Source organism: Acipenser ruthenus, chromosome 14 (genome assembly GCF_902713425.1).
Source record: "Acipenser ruthenus chromosome 14, fAciRut3.2 maternal haplotype, whole genome shotgun sequence".
Lineage (NCBI taxonomy): Eukaryota > Metazoa > Chordata > Actinopteri > Acipenseriformes > Acipenseridae > Acipenser > Acipenser ruthenus.
The window spans coordinates 25,417,054-25,443,160 of NC_081202.1; the positions used below are offsets into that span (position 1 = coordinate 25,417,054).

A 26,107-nucleotide genomic window follows, 5' to 3' on the forward strand; every position below is an offset into this window, starting at 1 on the left:
CCTAATTTAATCTTTGATTAATGCCCTTGATACCTTTATTTAAGTGAAAATCAGTAATAACTCTGAATAAAAATGCACAGATAGTTCTACATGTTTTACACACGAATCACAGAATGATGATACGGAAGTTTGGTTTCTACACCTGCTATGATAGCATGGTCCGGATGAAAGGGTCAGCTCGGACTAGCAGGCTTTGGATTAATTTGAGTCTACTGTACACTGATTATAATACACATTGGAGGCTGCCGGTGTTCCGTTTGTGTAATATGGGATGAACAGTGCTGAACTGAGCTGGGTGTATCACGCCTATCCTGGCTCTCAGCTCATTTTGAATAGGCCCAGTCTGAAGTTTTCAGGCCTAATCCAAAGAAATACATTTCCATACACTTATTAAAGAAAGGGAAGCTAATAATTGAAGTATCTTGTTTCTATCTTAGGGTTTCAATACAAAGTAAACGCTACTTCAGTTGTGTGCCTTTTTTTTTTTTAAATTTTTTATACAGTCATCAGAATTCCTTGTAATAACAAACAAACAGATTTTATGTAATTGCAAAAACTCGATAATTAATTCCCAGGTCTGTTTGTGTTATATAGTCTCCAAAAATGAATTCAAAGAACCCAGGTATGCATTCCAAAATCCAAGTGTAACAATCAAACCGTTACCAAAAAGAAAGGTTCTTCATCTACCACTGACTTTGTATTAGTGGTGTTGTTAAGGTTACATAAGGAGTACAGCTAAGATTTTAAAATGAAACTGCAGTGTGGTGCCTATCTAAATCGTACAAATATAAAATGTATAAATATATATAGGGTTGAACAAAAAATAGTAATTACAATATGCTGCACACTTCTGTGTACTGGGTACTTCACATGGCTGATTACAGTGTTATGCAAATAGAATCCCTAACATATCATCTATAAAATATAAAAGGTTGCATCTCTTGTTGTTTTAGTCACAATGGGCTAGACAGATATGAACACAAATGCAGAATAAAGATAGCAGGCATTTAGTTGGCAGACACTTCTGTATCTAAAACTGCATCAATTACTGATGTTTTACGTGGTACTGTATTGTATTATTATCCACAAAAAAAAATTATATTTTCGTGTTAGTATTTCAATTTAGTTTTTGATCAAGCTAGTAGTTAAAATGTGCTTAGTAAACCATGTTCTGTACGGTTTTAAACATTTTACTTTGTGTTAAGGAGCTCCACTGTAGCCACTGATGATAGCATTAAAATATTGCAATTAAACAGTCACTAGAAGAACAACAAAACACAGATAAATGAACCCTTTACACCTACCCCACCATTCCCATGCCATGATTGTTAATAAGTTAAGACTACTGGAGATCCTGCCTCTTCCTCTTTCCTAACGTCTTCAGTCAGACTTTGCCTCCTGCCTGTATAATGCTGGCCACTCTGAAAGTCGGGCTTCATTGAGTTATGTTTGATAAAAAATGTATTTTAAAAAAATGAAATAAGACACTTTAATTATTGCCATGTTTCGCAGGTCAGGATGTGTTTTAAAATGAAGGTTACTTCTGAATAGCCTAGGTTTTGCATGTTACAATGTCGTTTTAAAAGAACATTAAAAAAGAACAAATACTGCTTATTGAAATGCAGTTAAGAACTTATGATCATCACGGTTCTCTTATTACAGCTGAATGGAAGTGCAGTATTTATTGGTGCTACCTGCATTCTATATGCAAATTAGCTACGCATTCGGGTCTAGTGAAAATGTAAAATCTGCGTTATTGGTTTTACATTTAAAGTTTTAATTAGTGGCTTTTATCTTTATGGACTGTTAAACTAAATTTTTAAAAACATTTTTTTATTAATAAATTCCACATTTTAGATACTGATATTGGGTCAGTGGACCAGGACTTTTGCTGTTGTTGTTGTTGTTGTTGTTGTTGTTGTTTTTGAAGAAATGAACTGCTTCCTTGCACTGCAGTAGTTTTCCAGATTTGCTTCCCACTTTTAGGGTCTCGTAATTTGAACAGCACCCTTACATAGACTGCATAGAAACAAACTTACAGTTAATGTAACAGGACTTTTTATTATGTAGTATTTGTTGATATATATATATATATATATATATATATATATATATATATATATATATATATATATAAAAACCCCAAAAAACTGGAAACAAGTTCGGTTGCTAGCCAAGGTGTTGAAATGATACTTCCAGGAAATATGAAATATGAATGCGGCATGTCCTTTATTGGTAATACCATAGTCTAATTAAATATGCATAATTCCTTCTTACAGTGTTTGCTTCAAATAATACTTAACAGTCTACGTGTTGTACATATGCCACTACTTTTATTATTTATTTATTTATTTATTTATTTATTTCTTAGCAGACGCCCTTACCCAGGACGACTTACAGTTGTATACAAAAAATACATATCAAGAACTACAGAACAATTAAGAGCAAGATACAAAATACAATGACTTCAGTCCTAACGTTCTGCTATTGTCTATCTATAAACTGTAATTATCAACAATTATAACATTAATATCAATAAGGGGTACAAATAACGACTTACCGCTTGAAAATAACAGAGCTTCTAAATTTCAACAATACAATTATTAATTCATTTTGTTTTTAATGAATTCAGTGGCTGTTAGAATGTTCCAGTTAAGCTTTTAAACATGACAAATGAGGTGAAACTCAATAATGCATTTCTACATAGTCGTTTTGTAAGCAATTTATCACAGGTAATGCTGTGAAAAATCTGAGTGCATCCATCTGGAGGAGTCATTATCACATCGGCATAGGCTTATGTGTTAACCGAATAATGCTCTTGTCCAGTTAAAATCTACTCGAGGCATACTACTGTAGCCAACTGGCAAAAAAAAAACATTGTGTATGTCACCAGCTACGTATTTCATAATGATTATTAAATGAAACATAGTAGGCTTGTTTATGATTCAACTGATGCATGGAAGTATAGGCAACATTTAGGATCCACTTTATGTGGATATTATTGCATAGAAAGTTGCCGTTCCAAGACACAGCTTATTAACCATATACCAGGGGGGTGTGGCATACATGACCAGTTTAATTTCAAAGTAAATGTATGATAAGCAAAATAAAAATAGATAACAACACATTTTTAAAAAAACGCTTCAAAGCAGTGCAATGATGCATAGGCATAGTTCTGTTCAAAAGGCTCCCAGCTGGTATCTTCATCTTAATGTTAATACCCTTTGTAAATGTGATGGCAGCAGCTGAACCTCCAAGCACTGGAGGGCATTTATGAGAAAGAGAGTGAGACGACAGAGACACAGGTGAGCTGCAGTACCCTGTCAGAATGATCCCAGACTCGCTTTCCTTCAGATCTATCTAATCGCTGGTGAAAGGAGCACATTAAAGATCTAAACAAAACCAAGCAGTACCGTATATTTGAAAAGGTTTATAGAAGCTTATACTGTAGCTCTTGATATAGGTTTAAGATATGATTAGCATAACTCTTATAGTACACAATCAATTTGTGGTTATACATGAATGAACTGAAAAGAAACACATAATTCAACATGACATGGCAGAGCTAAATATTTAAGCAATTCAATATTTGTACATGTTCTTGGTAGCAGATCTCCCTATTTTGCTTTTTATTTCTTATTCCATTTTCTTAAGGGCATTGGACAGAATTCCCATTTCACCTGAAAAACAAACAAAAACATTTAGTGATAGTTACTTAGCCTTCCCCCAGTGCAACATTTACTCTGTGTTTTTGTAGTATAGTGATGTTTAAAAATTAGACAAACAGTTAAAACAGTGTTTGCCTTCTATTGAGTAGTTTTAGTAAGTTAACTTATTGTTTTTTAATGACCTTTTTATGACGTTTGTGTGATTCTTATTGCAATTAGCATTTTCTGAGGGGGGGGGGGGGGGGGGGGGGATTTCTGTGCTAAGGTTCTTAGACCTAACTTCAGGAGTTGCCCGTCTATTTACCTGCAATTTTCATGTGTAACATAAGCTAGACCAGTCATTATGATCTAAACAGCTGCATTATTTAAATACATCAAAATAGAACCCTCCCTGGTGCTTTTGCATATTTTTACAGACAGTAATACACAAAATAGTGTATTTTCATAACCTTGGAACACAAAGAGCCCACCCTATTTTAATGATCTAAAATGTGGTGGTATTTAGATTCGATGCTGTTTAGTTCCATTTAGTTATGTTTCTTTGTAGTTTAGTTCAAAGATACACCTGCAGATGTTGTGTTTTGTAGAAAGCAGGATATGTTTTTTTAGAATATCTTTTTGTTAGTATGATTTAAATGGAGAAAAGTAATCACTGTGCTGTTTGGTATCATTGTGTGCACCACACTGAACATGGACCAGAGAAAGCAAAGGAGATCAGAAAGAAAATAATAGACAAGCATGGTAAAGGTAAAGGCTACAAGACCATCTCCAAGCAGCTTGATGTTCCTGTGACAACAGTTGCAAATATTATTAAGAAGTTTAAGGTCCATGGAACTGTAGCCAACCTCCCTGGGCGCGGCTCCAGATTGAACAGAAAGATAGTGCGAATGGTAGAAAAAGAACCAAGGATAACTACCAAAGAGATACAAGCTGAACTCCAAGGTGAAGGTACGTCAGTTTCTGATCGCACCATCCGTCGCCTTTTGAGCGAAAGTGGGCTCCATGGAAGAAGACCCAGGAGGACTCCACTTTTGACAGAAAAACATAAAAAAGCCAGACTGGAATTTGCTGAAATGCATATTGACAAGCCACAATCCTTCTGGGAGAATGTCCTTTGGACAGATGTGTCAAAACTGGAGCTTTTTGGCAAGTCACATCAGCTCTATGTTCACAGATGAAAAAATGAAGCTTTCAAAGAAAAGAACACCATACCTACAGTGAAACATGGAGGAGCCTCGGTTATGTTTTGGGGCTGCTTTGCTGCGCCTGGCACAGGGTGCCTTGAATCTGTGCAGGGCACAATGAAATGTCAAGACTATCAAGGCATTCTGGAGCGAAACATACTGCCCAGTGTCAGAAAGCTCTGTCTCAGTCGCAGGTCATGGGTCCTCCAACAGGATAATGACCCAAAACACACAGCTAAAAGCACCCAAGAATGGATAAGAACAAAACATTGGACTATTCTGAAGTGGCCTTCTATGAGTCCTGATCTGAATCCTATTGAACATCTATGGAAAGAGCTGAAACTTGCAGTCTGGAGAAGGCACCCATCAAACCTGAAACAGCTGGAGCAGTTTGCTCAGGAAGAGTGGGCCAAACTACCTGTTAACAGGTGCAGAAGTCTCATTGAGAGCTACAGAAAACGTTTGATTGCAGTGATTGCCTCTAAAGGTTGTGCAACAAAATATTAGGTTAGCGGTCCCATCATTTTTGTCCATGCCATTTTCATTTGTTTTATTGTTTACAATATTATGTTGAATAAAAAAATCAAAAGCAAAGTCTGATTTCTATTAAATATGGAATAAACAATGGTGAATGCCAATTACTTTTGTCAGTTTCAAGTTATTTCAGAGAAAATTGTGCATTCTTCGTTTTTTGTGGAGGGGTACCAACAAATTTGAGCACGTCTGTATGTCTTACCACTGATGCTGTCAGCCAGGTTCTTCAGCTGCTGCATGCTGTCCAGGACCTCGATGCTATGGGTATAAGGGTTGTAGCGGACAGAGAAGGGCCTAGGAATGGTGGCAGCAAATTTTCTGTTGGCATAGAAAAAAATTGTGAATACAACCCATTGCTTTTCTCACTCTCAGTCAGTTAAAAAATAGACAAGAATGATCATAGCTACCAGATTCTTTTTTAAAAAGATATGAATAGCTTGAAGACATTTTTACTTGAAATCTATGACTGAATGTTTTTTTGACAGCTGGATAGTTTCATTAATATCAGTAAAATCAGTGTAAACTAAGAGGACCTCAAATTTCACAAGTACAGACACCACTTTGCCAACTAAAATGTGTTAAGTCTTTTTCTGTCCAATATACAGTTTAAGTTGTTTTAGCTGCTTAGCTAAACAACATAGTTTTACCTGACTTTTTCTTTGGCATCTTCAAAACTTTCAGCAACAAAGTAAATGGGCTGGAACTCAGTAATAGGGTATGCTTGAAGGGCAGTCTTTTCAGGTTCAAATGGCTGGATCTCTGGTTTATTTGTTAAGCAATACTGCAAAAAAGAAGCACATGTAAGATTATTAATTGCTCATACTGTTTTCTTTTTCTCTATAAAAGCTTGTAAACCTTATAACTTCTTGCTGGATTGGTCTGAAAATGTGCCTTCGGCTCCATTATAGGTCATTATAGGGCAGCAGTGTGCAGTAGTGGTTAGGGCCTCTTGACTGGAGGGTTGTGGGTCCAATCCCAGGTGGGGGACACTGCTGCTGTACCCTTAAGCAAGGACATTTACCTAGATTGCTCCAGTAAAAACCCAACTGTATAAATGGGTAATTGTATGTAAAAATAATGTGATATCTTGTAACAATTGTAAGTCACCCTGGATAAGGGCGTCTGCTAAGAAATAAATAATAATTATGGTGGGGGAATAAAGAACGGATTGTGACAGATTTGTATTCGGCTCCCTTTAAAACAACACCCACGGACTACTAATAGATCCATGAGCACATCATTCAGTGGTATGATTTGCTGTGCTAGGCAATCACTCTTCTATTCTTAATTCATTTCTTATACTTCTTTTGAAAGCCAAGTGTCTGCTTCCTAGATTTCCTGTGACATTTTACAGTTTCCAAAACTACATTATTTTTTTATTGATGTTTTGCATCTTTCTGAAAAAAAAATGAAATGAGTACAAACCTGCAGTTCTCCAAAAGAGGAAAGCAAGCCGGCTCCATATGCTTTAATTTCCGAACCCTGCTTGCACAGACCAAACTCGACTGTAAACCAGTACACCTAGCAGCGAGAAAAAGTCAAGCTTGTTACTGGATGAAAACACTACTGTGAAACCTGAATAAAAGACCACCTATATACAGCTTTGATCACTCAATACAAAGTGGGACAAAAGGCAAGCACCACGGGAGAAAATGACACAGGTTCATTTAATTCAAGAGATGCTTGAAGTGGGCACCATTCTGTTGTTGGGTGATCTCATCCACTCATCTTAATGGTAGTGAGGACATTTTGTGGTTCAGATTCAGAATCAGAACTTGCATTTGCACCTGGTCATCAGTCCCTGGGCTTGTCCTCAAAGAAAGCAGTCTAACAGTGTGAGATATGGGTGACCTGGATGGCCAATAAATGGGACTGTTCTGGGACCCGGATATTTGTATTCAATGTACTTGTGATAGTACTTGCCTTTTGTCCACCACGTGTGCAGTGCACCTTCTGCATGCAATTCAATTATTTATAAAGACCACTGTCTATGAAAACTACTATTCATAAGCTGGTTTGACTGTATATATGTTATTTACAAAAAAAATGGAAAATGTTATCTGTCACTTCATGATCAGCATAAAAAATATACAGAAAAAATGTGGAATATAATGTTCAACATATTATCTATATGCAATGCTGAAAAAAAATGCTCTAACGAGAACCTCCGCTGTGAAGGCCTTAAGAAAGGTATACAAGATAAAGAACACATAATGTGTAGGAAAATGAAAACCAATGACAATACCGTTGCAAGTTTTTCTATGTACTCATCTGGCGCACCCAGAGAAGCCAGTCCGATTTCCTGCAGGAAAGAGACAAACCCTGTGGCAATTATTCACTTGATGAGTGCAAATTAAAAGCCTCACAGGTCGTCTCTGCCTACATGCAGATGTCCGATAGGCTTAGAATTTTTTAGCAAATATTTCAAAATGAATGTAAGCACTACAGAGTTCAAGCACTGCATTCCCTAGATAATCTCAATCTGAACACCGTATGCCAAGTCTCATGAATATCTGTCTTTGCCTGTTGGAATAAAGCAGCAATTTTACTTAATCTTTTTTACTTCTTTTTCAGTTCATACAGTGTTACAGGGTCTTGATCTATACATAAAGATAAATGAAATGGCATTCAATTAATTGCAACAGTACCCTAGTTTCAGAGGTGCATACATGGCACTACATTTGCTACATTTTAGCAACTCTCAATACAGTGTGATGGCTGAATCCCTCCAACACATGTTTCGTAAAATATCTTTGTTTTCAGATAACTTCTTTAATTTCACTTAAAGTACCTTTTTTCCCCACAGACACCCAGTTCTCTGAGTGATCACGGCATGACATTTTTTCAGTTTACTGAAGATTGCTTAAGCCAAGCTGAACTTTCTTGCCACAGTCTCTATATGAGCCAGTGTGTGCTACTGTCATGTTCTTTGTGTTTTCAAACTAGGTTTTTCTTTTCCATTTACCTGTAAAAACCTGGACCGTTCCTTGGCAGGCACTTATAGTAAGTAGCGGGGTTCTGAAAAATATAGCGTTATACATCCCCCATGTGTTGCTACAACTGCTTAAATAACGTACCTGTATTTTTTTTCATTGTTAACATCCTGACAACTACACTTATAACTTTAAAGTCTGTTTTAAAGCTCTTTTCAAAATTGCTGCTCTAGTGCACTGGGGTTTGAGATCTATCCTCTAAATCAAGAACGATAAAAAAAAAAAAAAAAAGATAACAAGTGCTCTGGCTTTTCTGTTCCGTACCACATCATGAGTTGTTATTGCTGTGTTACCTGTTTGACAATGTGGGCAATAATCCTTACACTATCAGTGCGCTAGAGCTGACATTTTGAAAAGAGCTTTGAAACAGAGTTATAATTGTAAAAAGTTGGCAGGATGTTAACAATGAAAAGAAAAATGACAGGTATGTTATTTAAACTGTTGTAGCAACATGTGGGGACGTGTAATGTTATATTTTTCTGAACCCCGCTACTTACTTTTTAATCACTGGTCAAAATGATATATTCCAGACAGAAAAAAATATGCAAATTTTTTCAAAGAGTTGGTTGTCTTTATTTGAAGAACTAATTCATCTTGCAATGGTATTATCGGCAATTTAAAATAGTCTAACAGTATATTGGAGGTGTGCATGTTTAAAATATTATTTAGCATTGCTTTATTATTAGTAAAAGGTTACAGAAGTGAATGGCTGAGGCCTCCTGCCCATGGCTTCCCTACAGTCAGCCTCGTCACTATTAGCAAACAAATTTTATGGACAGGGGTACCTTGAAGGGCCAAAAGCCAAAGATGTAATAATTATTTATTTATCAGCAGAAATTAGTAGTATTTGTTGCCTAACCTTTAATAAATGTGGCTCTGTCTATCGTATGAGTTTTCTTGGCTTCACCCCGTACCTCACAATGCATCCAGGGTGTGCAGAAATGTTATAACTACTGCACACCTTGTCATGCGCTATTGCTTATATATAACCCATACACAATCACATACCTTCCTCAAACTATATTATATATTGCTAATGTGTAAGTCATACAAATTCTGCTCATAACACACTTTTATTTAGTCTCGGCACTTTCATTGAAGAAAGGTTGATGAAGAAAATACAGTTACGTCTGAGATACTTGGCTGACTGTGATGAGCTGAATGCTTGAATTATTTTGAGATTTATACCACTGTCAAAATATTTCTCTTTGTTTACAAATAGGTTGATTAACGTACCTGTGAAAACTGGGCAAAGCTTGGATCAGCAAAGAGAGGCACATGGCCCAACAGCTCATGGCAGATATCACTGTGTAGAAAAAAAAATAATTGACTGCAATCTGAAAAAATTTCTTTCTCAATTTTTGTTAATTTGAAGAATTTTATACAGTGGCTTCCCCAGCTGTATGCACACTATGCACAGTGTGTACCATTAAATTGACAAATTAGGTTTAACAAAACATTTTCCATTAAAAAAAACAAAAAAAAAAAACAGATTACATATAATTATAACAGTACAGGACCTTGATACATCTGTAAACCCAGTGAATTGAGCTCCTCTTCCAGGACTGAAAACGGTAAGTGTGCATAACCTCTTATACTGGGTTTAAACAACGCATTTACCCATAAATAACAGACTAGATGCATATGCTGCTTTCTGCGGCTTTATAAAGTAGAAGATTACAAATAAATGTTTGCTACTCCTCCTAGTCATCATAAATTATTGTATTTGTTTTTAAGGTAGATTGAGCAATATGCTTCAATGCTGTACTTACGGTTCAGGCGTGTACATGGGTTTTGATGAGTGGCGGATGTACTGTGTGGAATGAAAGACCCGGAATGCCAGCCCAGCCAGGAAATCCCGGGAGGAGAGCAGACCAGCGACAGGACGCAAGCGGAATCCTGTACAGGCTTAAACAACACAAATGGAAATTTATTATTATTATTATTATTATTATTATTATTATTATTATTATTATTATTAATTTCTTAGCAGACGTCCTTATCCAGGGCGACTTACAATTGTTACAAGATATCACATTATTTTTACATACAATTACCCATTTATACAGTTGGGTTTTTACTGGAGCAATCTAGGTAAAGTACCTTGCTCAAGGGTACAGCAGCAGTGTCCCCCACCTGGGATTGAATCCTCGACCCTCCGGTCAAGAGTCCAGAGCCCTAACCACTACTCCACACTGCTGCCCTTAAATATGACTCTTATGAAGAGCAGCTTTTGTGCTTGTCTTTTTTAGCATGTATAAATCATGCAGTAATGGGCCGTGGGCCCCCAGATGAAATCAGCTACTTTGTGCAAGATTTAAACCACAAAGCTCTGACTCACACTGCACTCCATGCGGTAAGGTTCACTAGATGAGCCTCTTCAGGCTGCTTTTGTGTCGAAAAGGAAGAATTCTGCATAAGGCAACAATTCTAAAATAACTACATCTAGCAACCTAAGCCTTGGAATGACGGGGGGAAGTGCGTGTACACCTGATCATTTAAAGCTACCCCCAAAATAATCAGGAGATAAGGGTACTGTAAGAGTGAGCATATTTTTTCACGCCATTTCTTTCATTTGGTCTATTCCATAAGGATTCATCTTTCTCATGCAGACCCTTACACTGCAGAAATCTGGAGATGTCCTCCAGCTGTGGGATGTTATCTTCCCGGTAGCCACAGTACTTCTCCAGGAGAGGGAAAACGTGGTTGTGTTCCCAACAGGCATGAGTGGGATAGAGGGTCTTGAGCTCCCTGAACACTGTGCCCCAGGTGGCCTCCTCTTCCTTTGTGTACTCGACCTTTGGAATAACCTGGCCACTAAAAACAACAGTTACAAATAAGCATTTCCTATTAAAGGAAGAGGTGCAAAAATAATCGAACTTCAGAGATTTCTGAGAGTCTCCATAAATGCTGTGGCTCAACAAGACAGAAAAAAAGACATAGGCATAAGAGCAAAGGGAGCAAAGGGCCAGCCGTTTACACTGTGTTTTAGTCAAAGAAAGTATCTGTCATCATGTCTAGGCTTGGGTGATATTTACTGTCTGTAGTTGTAGGCAATGTCAGCAAATTCCTTCCGTCGGACCCTGTACACAGGATCTGTAAACCCCTGGGAAGAAACAGAAAGCATGTGGCGTTTTAAGGATCTGAGATATCTGTCTGCATGAGTCTTCAAAGTATTTATTACAAATAAATACTGCTTTATAAAAGATTTTATGTAAAAAAAAAGCTCTGTCGATTGTTTTTGGAGATACTGAATAGATTTCAGTTTAATGGTGATTGAAAGGAGAGCAATTATTTATAAGTATAGGGCCTTTATTTAAACTAATGACATCAATTTTTCCTCCCGGTCTGCCTGCTTCCTCCAGTGTTTTTACATGAAAATAGAAGATGGCCCGATGGCTTCGATCTACATGTGACTCATAGAGAGTACAACACAAAAGGGATGAATGAGGTAAAGAGCACACGGTACAAGGTACAAAGGAAGCATGGTAAAACCCCTATACCAGGAACATTTTAATATGGCATGCATCCTGTAATAGAACACTCTACAGCATTATCTGGAGGTTTTATTCCTCCTCGTCTTACATTTCCATCCTACACTAACTTATGAAAGGGATGCAGCTGTTCCATTTCTATATTCTTGTAGGATTTTTGAATGCATTCTTATTTTCATTTACCTCTAGTGTAAAGAGTTTTCAATTCATGAAATGATGTGCACACAACTGTACACAAGGCTATAATTCCTAGGGCACACTAGATAAGAATGCTTACTGGTATGTATTAAATATAAGTAACAGTGTAACAACAAATACATATTCAGCTATAGACCATGTACTGGATGAAGGATTCAGTTTTAATTAGTGGAAAAAATGATATTGGATTAAGGAAGCATTATATTAAGTATGTGCTAAACTACACAGAAGGATAACCATAAGATAACAGATAATTAAATAAAATAGTGCATTATACTGAAAAAATATAGCCATGGGTTTAACAGTGGTGCATACTTAATATATATATATATATATAACCTAAAAATGGTACACGAAACCTACAAACACACACTGTTTATCAGCAGTAAAGGACAGACAAGGAAGAATGACATTTTAGTGGTATTTGGGGAAGTTCAAACCCGATTGTAAAGAAAGTAGATGTGCACACATTTCAGTTAAGTTCAACCATCTCACAAAGTGGCAGTATAGCAATGGCAAGTTGAGCATGCAATTGAAAAAAAATAAAGGAAGGAATTAAAAATGGATTCTCTTTTAAGGAGTGATTTTTGCTTACCGGATGGTCTGAGTCCAGTTCTGAACCATAGCTCAGGATCTGGTTGGCAAATCTGTCCAGATCTTGAATATCCCTTGGGAACCATGGCACTAGAACACAAATCAGTAAAGATGAATGCGATGAACAGTACCCTAGACTAGTGGAGTACTCCTTTAGTCAAGGAAAGGGCTGTGTGGGGTGCAGGTTTCTTCCTTTCACTGTTGTATGTGTCTGACCAGTTGTTTTGGGTTAAAGGCATGACTGTGCTCTTTTTTTTTTGAAGACTTGTTGTAACCAATCCAACTAGCTGTTAAACATGGATGTGGAATAAATGAAACCTACTGAAATCTTAAACTGATGCTTTATCCTTATCTACAGCAGGCATTTATGCTTAATAACTGAACTTGCTTTCAGTTCAGGATACGTAACTGTCACTGAATGCCCACTGCGGAAGATAGGGTTAGATAAAATAATTAATATCCAAGTAAGTAACATTTAAATACCCCCCTCCACAAACAGAATTGTATATGACTGATCTCAAGGTAATTAGTAAAGTGGTTCAGACTGCAATTAGTTTATCTACCACCAGGGGTCACCTTTGTACAATTTTTCACAGATCAGATCAGAGCGTCATGTAAATACAGGAACTCGTTATTTTGGGATGTTTTCTTAATGGGAAGTTCAGGTAAGTTTGGACAATTTGCTTGAAGGACTACCGCAGAGTAGGTACCATCCTTTATTTAAATATGACACGGCCCTTCTCTGTACATTTTGTGAAGTTACTGGTAAGCTGCTCAAAATTAAGTTGATTGTCTTGGAAGGAAATACAGTATGCAAAAGTTTAATCTATTTGGTTGAGCATTTTCTACTATATAATCAGTAACTCATTTTATATTTAATTTTGTCTGTCCCCCCCCCCCCCCCCCACAAACAAAATACAAAATATGAAGAAGTTTATTTGGATTAAAATAATAATAATAATAATAATAATAATAATAATAATAATAATAATAATAATAATAATAATAACGAATTCATTTTAGGTATGCATTTAGCAGTATAGTACTAAAATCTTGAAACTGAAGATGAAAACAGTTAAGAAAGTCTATTCCAGAAGTAAACATTTTACAAATCATTCCTGATTTCTTCTTTTGCACTGGTTAACAGGCTGATTCATTTTTCAATGCTTTAGCAGCTCTATGTTAGTGATACATCACTGTATAAACAGCATACAAAGAATAGAGGGCTTTAAGCCTCTGTGCCATAATTAGCAAAGTGTCAGCTGCTTTAGAAGCAGTATTGGTCAGGTTAAACTGGACACCCAAGTTGAGGTGAAATTTATGTGGATGTCAGATGCCTAATAAGATTGGATAATTGGATATTTCTATGTCCTGTCCTGCATTTGAAATATTTGAGAGTTTGTGCAGTACCTCCAAGTTTTTACCAGTTTAATTGGGGTCAGATGCCTGATTTGTTAAATTTATGACAGCCTACGACACTAGTGGCTCCCTCTCTAAACAGAGCTAACAAGTGTGGTCAGCCTTGGGGCCTCCCAGACAATGGATATGCAGCCTCACCGTCCGCAGGCCTCTCCACAACAGAAAATATTTAATTATGTTATCTTGTGGGAGACTGCTGTCTTCAGCCTGTAAGAGGTTACCGAAAACAGCCATGAAGAGAATAACTGTGTTTCTGTCAAAAAACATTCTAATTATGAACTGTTTATGACACTGGGGTTATGATACTCTTTGCCAGAAGTCAGCTCTGCAGAGTGCATGTCCACATGAATGGAGCCTATTTGTCTTCTGAAGCTAAACTAATGTAATTTGGGAAATAACTAAGAATGAATAGAAGGACATTTATGCAATTATTGGGTTTTGGTTTTGTGAAATTCTCTGAAATTAGTCGTTATAAAGCTGACGTTCCAGAATTATTTAAAACATTTTTAGTTCCTCATTTCTTACAAATTCCTATGTTCTAACAAGTACTGGAACACCTTGTAGAAATTTGGGTCAAATGTATTTACAATAGTTTTTATACACTGCATGATATAATAAAAATCTCCCCCAAACTTTCCATTTTAATCCTCATTTCCATTTGTGGGACAGGTGAATGACACAGAGTTAAATATTTACTCTGGAAGAGGTCAAGGACAGAGAGGGGGGGGGGGGGGGAGGTCTATACCCATATTAACCCATATTATTATTATTATTATTTATTTCTTAGCAGACGCCCTTATCCAGGGCGACTTACAATCGTAAGCAAATACATTTCAAGTATCACAGTAAGACCATAGGCCAACATGAACCAGAGTATGGTGTTAATAAAAGTATAAGAGGGCAATGAAACAGGTACAGAGCATATAGAAAAAACTTGAACCTTCACAAGTATTCTTGCATGTTGCATTCATTTACCTGTGTCCTTTGCCTTGTTGCGAGACAGCTCATGCACATGCCCGCTGATCTGTGTTTTGAGGCTCGCAATGACTTCGTCCAGCTCCTTGGAGCACGTGGCATCCACATTAATGAAGAACTCATAATCCTCTTTATTGAGACGGGAGGGACGGGATTCAATATGGGTCAGGTTGATACCTTTCTCCTACACAAAAGAAAAACAAAACAAAAACACAACTAATTTATTTTCATACTTGTTTTAAACCATTGTTAACTACACAGCACATCACACCAAATAATTATGGTCATGGTTCTATGAATTTGTAACTGTGTGGGTTTTGTTCGCCCCACTATTATGAAGCCGTGTAAACATTTTCAAATCAATCCAAAAAGTTATAGTTCAAAATGATTTTAATCATCTGTTTTGAAACAACCTAAATCATAAACTTTTATTATGGCTGATTAAAATAATGTTCATTTATTCCAGATATGCATCAATACAAATAATAACATCATTATCCTTGTGAATAGACACAAGGGCTTACAGCTAGTTGTACAGCTACATAATAGACATTCTAATTGTCACCATTATAAGACAAAATGTTTTTACCCAGACAGTCTGACCTGTGTTAAGCTAGCATATTGGTTCAAATTAATTCATATTTTATACTAATGAAGGTTAAGAGAGAATCTAGATTTACAATGAAATAGTAACACAAGTAACACATATACATGATTAATTCTTACCTGCTTTAATATCATATTATATGCGATTTTTATGATTCTCTATTGCTATTTCTGCATAGATCATTATTTGGCATACTTCTGATAAAACCCAACCATTTTTTTTTAAAGAAGAGTAAGTAAACACAGAAAATAATGTTCTTAGCAGAAACATCAATATACAATCATAATGAACACACAAGAAAGGAAATATTAGGAACATGTAGATTGTATGATGTATACCTTTAAGGTCTTATTGCTTCAAATGATCTGATACTTTGCATCTTTAATAATAATATGCATTTACCATGTTTGACCGTTTGATAACCATGTATTTTGGCTGAGCGTGACCTGACAGCCACATACCCCACAGGCTTGAGCAGTGTCAAGTCAGAATCTATAATGGAAGTGAATCACAGAACCCTGCCTGTCACACATCACCGAGTTTACCTGGGAGTTACCATGCTTGGATGTGTTTTGTCATACATTCACCATGGTTTTACCATTCTACACCACAGTAAACTTTTAGAAGGGCTGTACTGTAAATCAAATGTGTTTCTTTAGAATTGAGTTTTCTAAGATAAATGTTAATGCTAACTAGGTGTAACTGGCAGTGTTGTTTAATGCACTGCCTTTAGAGATGGTCTGTCCTGTCGGTGAGGAGAGATGAGGTTAAAAGCTCCATAACCACACCTGCGGAGAAATTCTTCAGCATAGTTGCTGAGACCTTCGCTTGCAATGTGTGGGGTCGCCAGTTCACACCCAGCCTCTGCCTTGTTACATAAGGCTTTAGAAAAACATATTTTCTCTTATTCAAAATAACAATTTGATTCTTTGCTAATGAAAGGATTAGCCTGCCTCTGGCGCACAATAAATAGCACAAGGGTGGAGGTTTTTGTCCTCCTTGAGTGAGCAGGCTATGTATGCTATTGACTACAGCTGTGAACTTGGGAATAAGAAGATAATTTATTTAAAGACCACCTTAACTATTTAGACTAGGACCTGGCTTGAAATAAAATATGACATTTCAGACAAGCAATCAAGAACAGCAGTCACACATTAAGCATACCAACTACTGCTGCTGTGTGTTCGAGGGCAAAACCCTAAAATTTTTTAATAGATACATTATAAAATCTGGTTTAATACTGTCTAAAATAAAGCAACAAAAAGATCTCTCTTTGGTTATACAGAATTCATACAGAAAGTGAATCACATGTGGAATGAGAACATGCACAACACCACATGCAAACCTCATAAATTATTTTACACAGGTTACGACCTGGCCTTGGAACTGCTAAAAATAAAAATCCACCTTACTGGAACAGTAATGGCCAACAGAAGAGAATTGCCAGTACCAGTGAAGCAAGGCCTCAAACTCAAAATGAGACAGTCTCATTCAGCAAGGACAACAAGGTCATGGTGCTAGGATAGAAGCACAAAAGGCTAGTGCTCATGTTGAGCACCTTCCATGACAGTGACTGTGAGAAGGAATAGCGCACCATCAAGAGAGGAGCAACTGAAGAGCGGGACAAGCCTTCAGTGATCTGTGATTACACCATCAAGAGAGGAGCAATTGAAGAGCTTGACAAGCCTTCAGTGATCTGTGATTACACCAGCAAGAGAGGAGCAATTGAAGAGCTTGACAAGCCTTCAGTGATCTGTGATTACACCAGCAAGAGAGGAGCAATTGAAGAGCTGGACAAGCCTTCAGTGATCTGTGATTACACCAGCAAGAGAGGAGCAATTGAAGAGCTTGACAAGCCTTCAGTGATCTGTGATTACAACATCAAGAGAGGAGCAATTGAAGAGCGGGACAAGCCTTCAGTGATCTGTGATTACACCATCAAGAGAGGAGCAATTGAAGAGCTGGACAAGCCTTCAGTGATCTGTGATTACACCAGCAAGAGAGGAGCAATTGAAGAGCTGGACAAGCCTTCAGTGATCTGTGATTACACCAGCAAGGTGGGTGCAGTGGTCCGGGCGGATCACTACTGTGCCAGCTATGCTTTCACAAGAAAGTCTCTGAAGTGGTGTTCTTTTGGCTGCTGTATTAATTGTGAACAGTGCTATCCTGTTCAATTTGATGAAGGTGGAATTAGGACAGCTACCTGTTCGCCAAAAAACCTTCAGGAAAGCCTTACTAGTACAACTGGTGGGAAATGTTCACAACCCTGGCTCAAGAAAACGTGGTCGTCCACCATCAACAGACAGAGAAGAAAGACTGAATGGAAAGCCACATTTCATTGCCAAAAATGAATCAAAGAGCACCAAAGACTGTGCAGTGCGCAGTGACAGAAAGACAAAAGGGGGGAGGAGAGAGACTTTATGGTTCTGCAAAACCTGTTCAAGGCAGCCAGGGTTACACCCAGGTGACTGTTTTGAAAAGTACGATACCATGGACACATACAGATAATTTCCGTCAGTGTAAATGCCTTTTTTGTTTGCAAACCCCGCAAAACTATAAATAGTTATAACATTGATGAAAAATAGTTTTTAGGGGTTTTTTTGTTGTTGTTTTTTTAGTTTTTTGTTTGTTAGTAGTGTGTAATTGATTTGTAAAAAGTTTTGTACCTGTCTGATTATTCTGAAGGTAATATATTCAAGCACAAACTAAAATTTTGTGAAATTATGTTACTATTTATAAAAAATATATATAAAAACATGGTTTGTGTTCAAAATTTTGGTACTGTTGTCTTTGTATAGGGCTCCCTTTGGACTTACACTGCTTTGTTACTTGTTTTAAACAAATAAAGTCACTTTATCTCAATTTGAACAGCACATGGTCTGAAACTTTATTTTGTTCACAAAGATTAATTGGACCTGACCAGCCTGACAGCCTCAAAATAAATGGACTGCAAAGGGTTAAGCCTAATTTGAGCTCACATGTGGCAAGAATCAGTTGTTTATCCTGCCGAAGCTATCACAATTTTACAGATTACAAAAAAAAGCAACTGTATTCGTCCCAACAAACATTTCCACTATAATTCAAGGAAGGAATCCCTTCCTTATACATATACAGATATATCGCTTAGCCTTGAAAACTTGGGTTATTCTAGTATTACTTTGTTAAGGTGACTAGACAAATGTATTATGTATAGGATACTATATGGTATGGAGTCCATTATAACCTGATAAATATATGAAGGGGTTTGGATGATGTCATCAATCACGTGACTGGAGATGTTGTAGTCGTTAGAAAACCCCAAGCTATCTGCCACCTAATAATATAGAATACCAGTAATTGTCTTCTAATAATATAGAATACCAGTAATTGTCTTCTAATAATATAGAATACCAGTAATTGTCTTCTAATAATATAGAATACCAGTAATTGTCTTCTAATAATATAGAATACCAGTAATTGTCTTCTAATAATATTGAATACCAGTAATTGTCTTCTAATAATACAGAATACCAGTAATTGTCTTCTAATAATATAGAATACCAGTAATTGTCTTCTAATAATACAGAATACCAGTAATTGTCTTCTAATAATATAGAATACCAGTAATTGTCTTCTAATAATATAGAATACCAGTAATTGTCTTCTAATAATATAGAATACCAGTAATTGTCTTCTAATAATGTAGAATACCAGTAATTGTCTTCTAATAATATAGAATACCAGTAATTGTCTTCCCCAAAACATTCACTAAGATCAAAAATAAAATGAAGTTCTAAAATACCTTGACAAAGACAACTGTTTCTGTTTTAGATCACTTTTTTTTGTATTTAGAGTTTAGTTTAATGTATTTCAGATTTAGATTTAGCTTAAACAATGAACAAAAATGGAACTGTGGGATTTAATAATTCATCTTGAATGTATTTTCAGGGCATGTTAAAGCTCTGTTAAAGGTTAAAGGCTCTAAATGACCACAGCACGGTGCAGAAGTGTGCCGTGTGGGTGGAAGGCTGGTTGGTTTGCTGCTTGGCTGTTTGTCTGGGGGCTGTGGAGGAGGGGCGGTGATCAATTGAGAGAGGATAAGAGGTGGATCAGGGGTGGAATCCTGGAATTAGATTTTATAGGTCAATTTAAGCCTTTCATGTTACTTCCCCACTGTGAGATGTAAGGTGGAGTTTGGCCACCACATGTTATTGATCCGTGTGGAGATATAGTACTTACTGAGACCCAGCCAAACAAATGACCCTGACTAAGCAAACACCTCCAAAATCGTTACATAACAAATGTAGTTCTGCATGCCAATTTTTTCTAGGAATCTCATGTGTAGGAAATGTACCACACAATTAAATAATATAACTTTGCAACATTGTGCAATTGTAGGCTACTCCCAAATTATTATTATTATTATTATTATTTATTTCTTAGCTGACGCCCTTATCCAGGGCGACTTACAATTGTTACAAGATATCACATTCTTTTTACATACAATTACCCATTTATACAGTTGGGGTTTTTTTTTTTTTACTGGAGCAATCTAGGTAAAGTACCTTGCTCAAGGGTACAGCAGCAGTGTCCCTCCGGTCAAGAGTCCAGAGCCCTAACCACTACTCCACACTGCTGGGAGGTGAGAATAATACTTAAATTGATCAATCAATCAATTATTTATATTATACCTATACTTTAATACTCCAAAGAAAATCCAGTTATTGATTTGATTTGGTTGCCACAATTTCATTCACTTTAAGGTTTAAATGCTTTCCTGATTAGAAACACAAACCCACAGAGATATACAAGCCTGTCAAACACATGATGTAAAACTTCTGGAATAAAGGGGCAGCTTGTGTTGACAGGACATGTACTGTTAGTGCTTATAGCAGTGTGCTGTGCAGTGGTTATTTGTATTTCTACTTTGTGCCACCAAGGCCAGTACTTTGTGGACAGGAAACAGAAGCCACCCTTTGTATTTGTAAACAGTGAACTTCACATTGCAGATAAAGCTCTTTTTTGTCCATGTGAAATCAGCCCGCACCTAATAACACCTACCTGTAATTATTGCTAGTGAAAGACTCACCTCAAACAAGCGCAAAGTTTTAGCCAGTGCCCCAACTCCCTCCTTAAGTGAGAAGATACAGGACACGACCTGAGCCTTGTTGGACAGTTCCTCAAGGTACATGGACTCCTAGGTAGAACCAAAATAAATAAAAAAAAAGATCATACAAGCATCTCAATATCCTTCAAAAGGAGATACTAAATGAATTAGTTTGTGCAAAAAACAGGATATAATTCCTGAAATGTATTAGCAGACAAATGCTCAGTAACTGTGGCTTCAAGCTAGACTGAGATTTTAGAGGACACAGGTCTACCAGTGCCAAATGGTGTAACCCAGACATACCAATGACCAGGGAGTTCTTAAAGAAAAGAAAAAAAGAAAAACTGTAATATACTACAGCTACATTTTATTTGTGGGACACATATGTTCCTTGTACATTAAAGGGTTAAAAAAAAAAAAAAAGTATTTCAAGAAAATGTTTCTTAAGAAAACCTAATGGACAATATAACACAGAAGTAAAAGTAGTATTACACAGTTCACCAACAGTGCTAAAAATGTGACTGGCAAAGCCACCAGCAGCAGATATCTGTATTCAAACTTCAACCCCCACCCCCTACAAAAAACAGTATCATTCGGTGAAGACCATATGGAATTGATTATTATATAAGACAGCAGTATGCTTTGCTATAAAAGATGTCTAATCGTTCTAGTAGTCCTTTAACCTGTTTCTTATTGACATAATGCTGCCTACACCAGCTTGCATCATGCCATTAGGTTCACAAAGCAGAAATCAAGTAACCAGAAATGCTATTGACATGTTACAACTTGCTCTTTTGTTAAAATATTTTTTTTTAAGTAAAATAAGTTTTTTTTTACAGCAACATAAACAAATTCTATCTATCTACCTATCTATCTATCTATATATTAAACTTACATTTTCAGCTGCTTGTCCTGTTGATGTGAAACATTCCATAATTTTTGCCTGATTTATACTCTAAATGATTCCTTGCACAAACACACCTGAAATGATTCAGTTACTGCTCTTACTCAGGCAGAACCTTGCAAGCTTGTGGGGCAGGAAATATCATTCATATTATTATTTTTTTGGCTGGATACCATCTGTTCCTCAAACACCTGTCCATCATTTGCCTAATACTGAAATGATGCAATCCTACTCTGTAGTTCATCATTCCACAAGATACACAGGGAGAGTGGAGAGACAGAATCAGTAAACAACTTTTCAACTGTACATTGATGAAGGCACTAGTTTGTCTAGTTGATTTACTTTTCTTTTAAAATGTATAATGAAGTGTTCAGAAGTTATGGATACATCTGTGTCCTGTTATAATTCTTCAGATTCCTGGGGATTTAATGCCTTTTCAAGTCAATCCTTTTGCTCAGGAAATTAAATTAAAATTATTTAATTCAACATGCTGGTGACTTATGGAATAGGATGAAGAATTGTGATTGTTTTATATATATATATATATATATATATATATATATACATATATATATATATATATATGGCAGGTGTTTTTTTATTCCCATCCCATAATTGAAGTTACTGAAGAAAAGTCCAGAATGTAATTAAATATACAGCTTAGCTCGTTGGCTTTGTCACCTGTCTTTGCTGGATGGTATTGATTGACCAGTCCGTTCTGTTGCTGCATGTAAACATTTGCAGGTATTACATCACAATCTACTGTTATAACATTGTTTTTGTAGAACTCTATTGATGTAGCCACCACTACAAACACTGTTGCACACAATAGCGCATTTTCAAATGGTCTCAAAAGCAAAGCTCTGGAAGTTGTGAACAGAACATACTGGTGGGGTTTAAAAACACTAAATAGTGTAATGTAACAACTGAACACAATTGCATCAGTTTATGTTGGTGGCCTATCCACTGTTTAACGTTATAATGTGTAGGTTGTTGCTCATGCTTTTCTCTGGCTTAGTTAGTTGCATAACAATCAAACAGCTTGTTAAGAACCACTCCTACTTCCCTAACACATGTTAAACCTGTGCTGGATTTTGGTGCTGGGGATGGGGCTTTGCGGGTCATTCCACCCCATTCAGATTCCTTGTTTTCTGAATATCTTGGTATCCCTGAACATATAATCATAGCCCTTATTTTAATAACCTAACATCCAACATGTGCTGTGGTACCCCAAATTTTATCCATTTACTACCAACCCATAAGGACTAGGGGTAGACCTAATCTGTTCTTCATTTTTACTGCAAAAGGGTTTCTACAATGAAGACTAACAAGAATGCCATGGCATTGATTGTCTTGGCACTCCCCATTACAGAAAGCTGTACGTTTTGGCTACAAGAGCCTATTGCAAATTAATACTTTTCCTAATAAATAAATGCGTACTTGAGCTCACTTAAAAAAAAAAAAAAGTATTTGAATATGCAAAACAATCTTATGTGAATGAGCCTTGAGTCTATTTGATTCGTGCACAGACTCAGTAATAGCGCTAATATGTATAATTACAGTAGAATACTAGAACGAGAATTAGACGAATACTATCAATAACATACACGAGCTGGGGGTGCAAGTTTCACATGGCTTTGAATAAACCCTCAGTTATAAAGAATGATGCTAGTGTGGGTTAAACTAACAGGACTACGTAAGGGATAAACATCAGTGCGATCTGGTGGACAGGGCAGGTAATTGAGCCTATAAGAAGTAACATGAACGTAAGTATAGGTGTGCCAAGGTAGTTATTTAAATATATTCCAGTACAATGGAATCTTCGTATCATGTAATAATAATAATAATAATAATAATAATAATAATAATAATAATAATAATAATCACCTGTATGCCAGTTTCTCCATTTATCTTGCGATATGGTGCATCCATGGTTCACTCTTCTGTGGTTTCCTACTTCTCTGCAGTTTTCTTCAGCTATGGGTCAGTAGTCTACGGCTTATGATGTTACACAACCCAGACTATGTTTGTTACCATCTAGACTAGAGGGATTTAAATTCTGACGAAACACCACACCCACTCCACGTGCACCGAGTAACATCCTGGGGCGTTCCTATACCACGCGATGTAAATCTGTTTTTGTGAAGGCATTCACGTGAGCACCGCATGATTGCCGTTGAACTTTTTCAGATGTGTTTCAGTTTAAGTCGAAATGGGTAACGCGCTTTGAAGGGCAGCTGTATCTACAATAGGTACTATGCAAGCCAAATGTTACTTAATGTCTTAACATACAGTTCTGTAATGCATTGTTCAAATTACAATAAAACAGTCTTAAATAAAGTATTCATTAATCTTCATTTTTTTTAATAATATGTATTTTGGTGTGTAGAATACCCTGTGCCTGTGTATGGGCACCCATTGCTAACTTGGTGAGATGTATATTCAGTAAAATACAGGAATGGGAAATATAAGACAGAAATATAAAAATAGAATACTAGGAATGTTAAAAGTGTGATTTTTTTTCCCACAAAGGATGGTAAAAATTCAAATAAAGTATTTGGCATTAAACATATTCTCAGCGTAGTTTCTAATTAATTACATATTTGCTAAGAAAATGACACATTTTTAAAAATTTTTTAGCATATATGTTCATGTTTAGTCTATTTTGACTAAAGAAGCAGCTAAAATCAATGATAGAAACAGTTCTTCATTCAGGAGTAATCAGACTTCTACATTTGCAATATAAAATGAGCCAGTCACTGTAATCACCATGTTCTTCATCATCATATGTATCATCCATTACTGCTGCATCAAATATGCCATGAGAGTTAATTGTGGAAAGCCATCTTGTAACAAAAATGGTTTTAGTATGTGATGTAAGTTAACAGAATCAAAAACAGTTGATTATTTTTGGCTAACAACTTGGCTCTGATCTTGAGACATGGCCTTGAAGTGGCAAAAATAGGCAGATTTGAATAGCTAGATAACTTTATATTGCAAGCAATTTCTCAGGAAATGGTTGATTACTTACAATGTATGAAACAAATCTATACTAAAAGTTTGTTAAATGGAAAAAATGGCAAACTGTTCATCTAATCATGTCAAGTTCTTATTTCTTTACAAAAAGTTCTACTGGTCCATATACAAAGAAAATATCTTATTATACTTATTGTGAATGCCCAGTGAATCTCGGGCAATGGTGTTACTGCCAACATTGGCCTGCCATTGTCAACAACGCCCAGTGAATCTCGGGCAATGATGTTACTGCCAATTACGGTAGTCTGTCATGCTGCACTAAGTACCCTACACTGAAAAGAAAAAAAAATGGTGTTTGTTATAAAAATAAAAAAAATGTTCTTGCAAAACGAAGTTTTACCAATAAGTGTACATAAAAAAAGCTAATGGTAAACTGTGTAACTGTAAGTGACATAGTAACCTGTCATGCTGCAAAAGTACACTAAGGAAAAAATGTTCTGTTGTAAAAAAAAATAATAATAATAAATTGATAAATGTTGTTGATTTTAACACTAGCTCTGTGTCGTTGGTTCTATTAATATTGAATACATTTGGTTGAATACAGCTATATTGTATAACGTATAAAACACTCCTACACACTGTACTTTGCCAAATCTCACTTTTATTATTTAAAATGAAAGATTTCTTCAGAGCATTATTTGGTTGAATAAAGCAATATGTTTTTTTTTTATTATTTTAGTCATAGTAATATGATTTTTTCAACATTGGTCACCTACTTCTGAGCAATGTCGTGTTGTTATTTAGGTCTTTATAACAACATTGACTGACAAAACTGGGCAATGACGTCAATGCCCGGTCAACGCTGTCATTGGCCACTGCTCTTGGGCACTGACAACAATGCCCAGCCATTGACGTCATTGGCCGACTTCGGACATTGGCCGTAACATATTCTGGTGATCCTAGATTATTTCCTAGATTCCTTGTTAAACTTTCCTATTAAATTTTTGTGAAGAATTTCATAAAACCTCTCATAAAGAGAAGTCCATCGTAGACTGACACATTTACAGTACATATTTACAAAATCGTTTGAGAACAGAAACTCAGGATAGATTTCACAACAAATAAAGACAAATAACAAAACATTGGCTTTGACATACACCAGGATCATTAAACAGTGCAAAGAGTTTGTATGGGACAGTTGCCAGGTAGCAATCCGACTTTACATTATTGCAAAGCCTGAGGCATTGGCAAAGGAGATGGGGATAGTGTGCATGGTTGAGTGCAATTCAGAGGCTAAATACATTAACTGAACTGAATTGTAATTTATATATACATAGGTTTTGGAATAGGTAAAACTGCAGTGTACACAAATGAAAGAAAACGTTTTTGTATTATTTTTAAAAAATGTATATTTCAGGATGTTTTGGACAGAGATCCTTCTTCAGCTATTGACTTTTTGTCTGAAACGTCCTGAA

At 36.3% G+C, this 26,107-nt stretch overlaps 1 protein-coding gene across 2 annotated transcripts; it reads right to left on the minus strand.

Moving 5' to 3' along the window:
- Window positions 1–2,331: 2,331 nt before the first annotated feature.
- pah (phenylalanine hydroxylase) lies at window positions 2,332–23,711 on the minus strand. Of its 2 annotated transcripts, none has more exons than XM_034032336.3 (13): window positions 23,544–23,711; window positions 20,735–20,842; window positions 15,060–15,243; window positions 12,667–12,755; window positions 11,418–11,485; window positions 11,000–11,196; window positions 10,152–10,287; window positions 9,616–9,685; window positions 7,632–7,688; window positions 6,812–6,907; window positions 6,034–6,167; window positions 5,589–5,704; window positions 2,332–3,680 (listed from the first exon to the last, which is right to left on the minus strand). In XM_034032336.3, the coding sequence occupies exons 1-13, from the start codon at window positions 23,586–23,588 to the stop codon at window positions 3,637–3,639; spliced, it is 1,344 nt and encodes a 447-aa protein (XP_033888227.3). In that variant the 5' UTR covers window positions 23,589–23,711; the 3' UTR covers window positions 2,332–3,636. The 2 variants fall into 2 exon arrangements, with proteins under 2 accessions (XP_033888227.3, XP_033888228.3); XM_034032337.3 differs by lacking the exon at window positions 23,544–23,711 and adding an exon at window positions 21,648–21,781.
- Window positions 23,712–26,107: the final 2,396 nt, after the last annotated feature.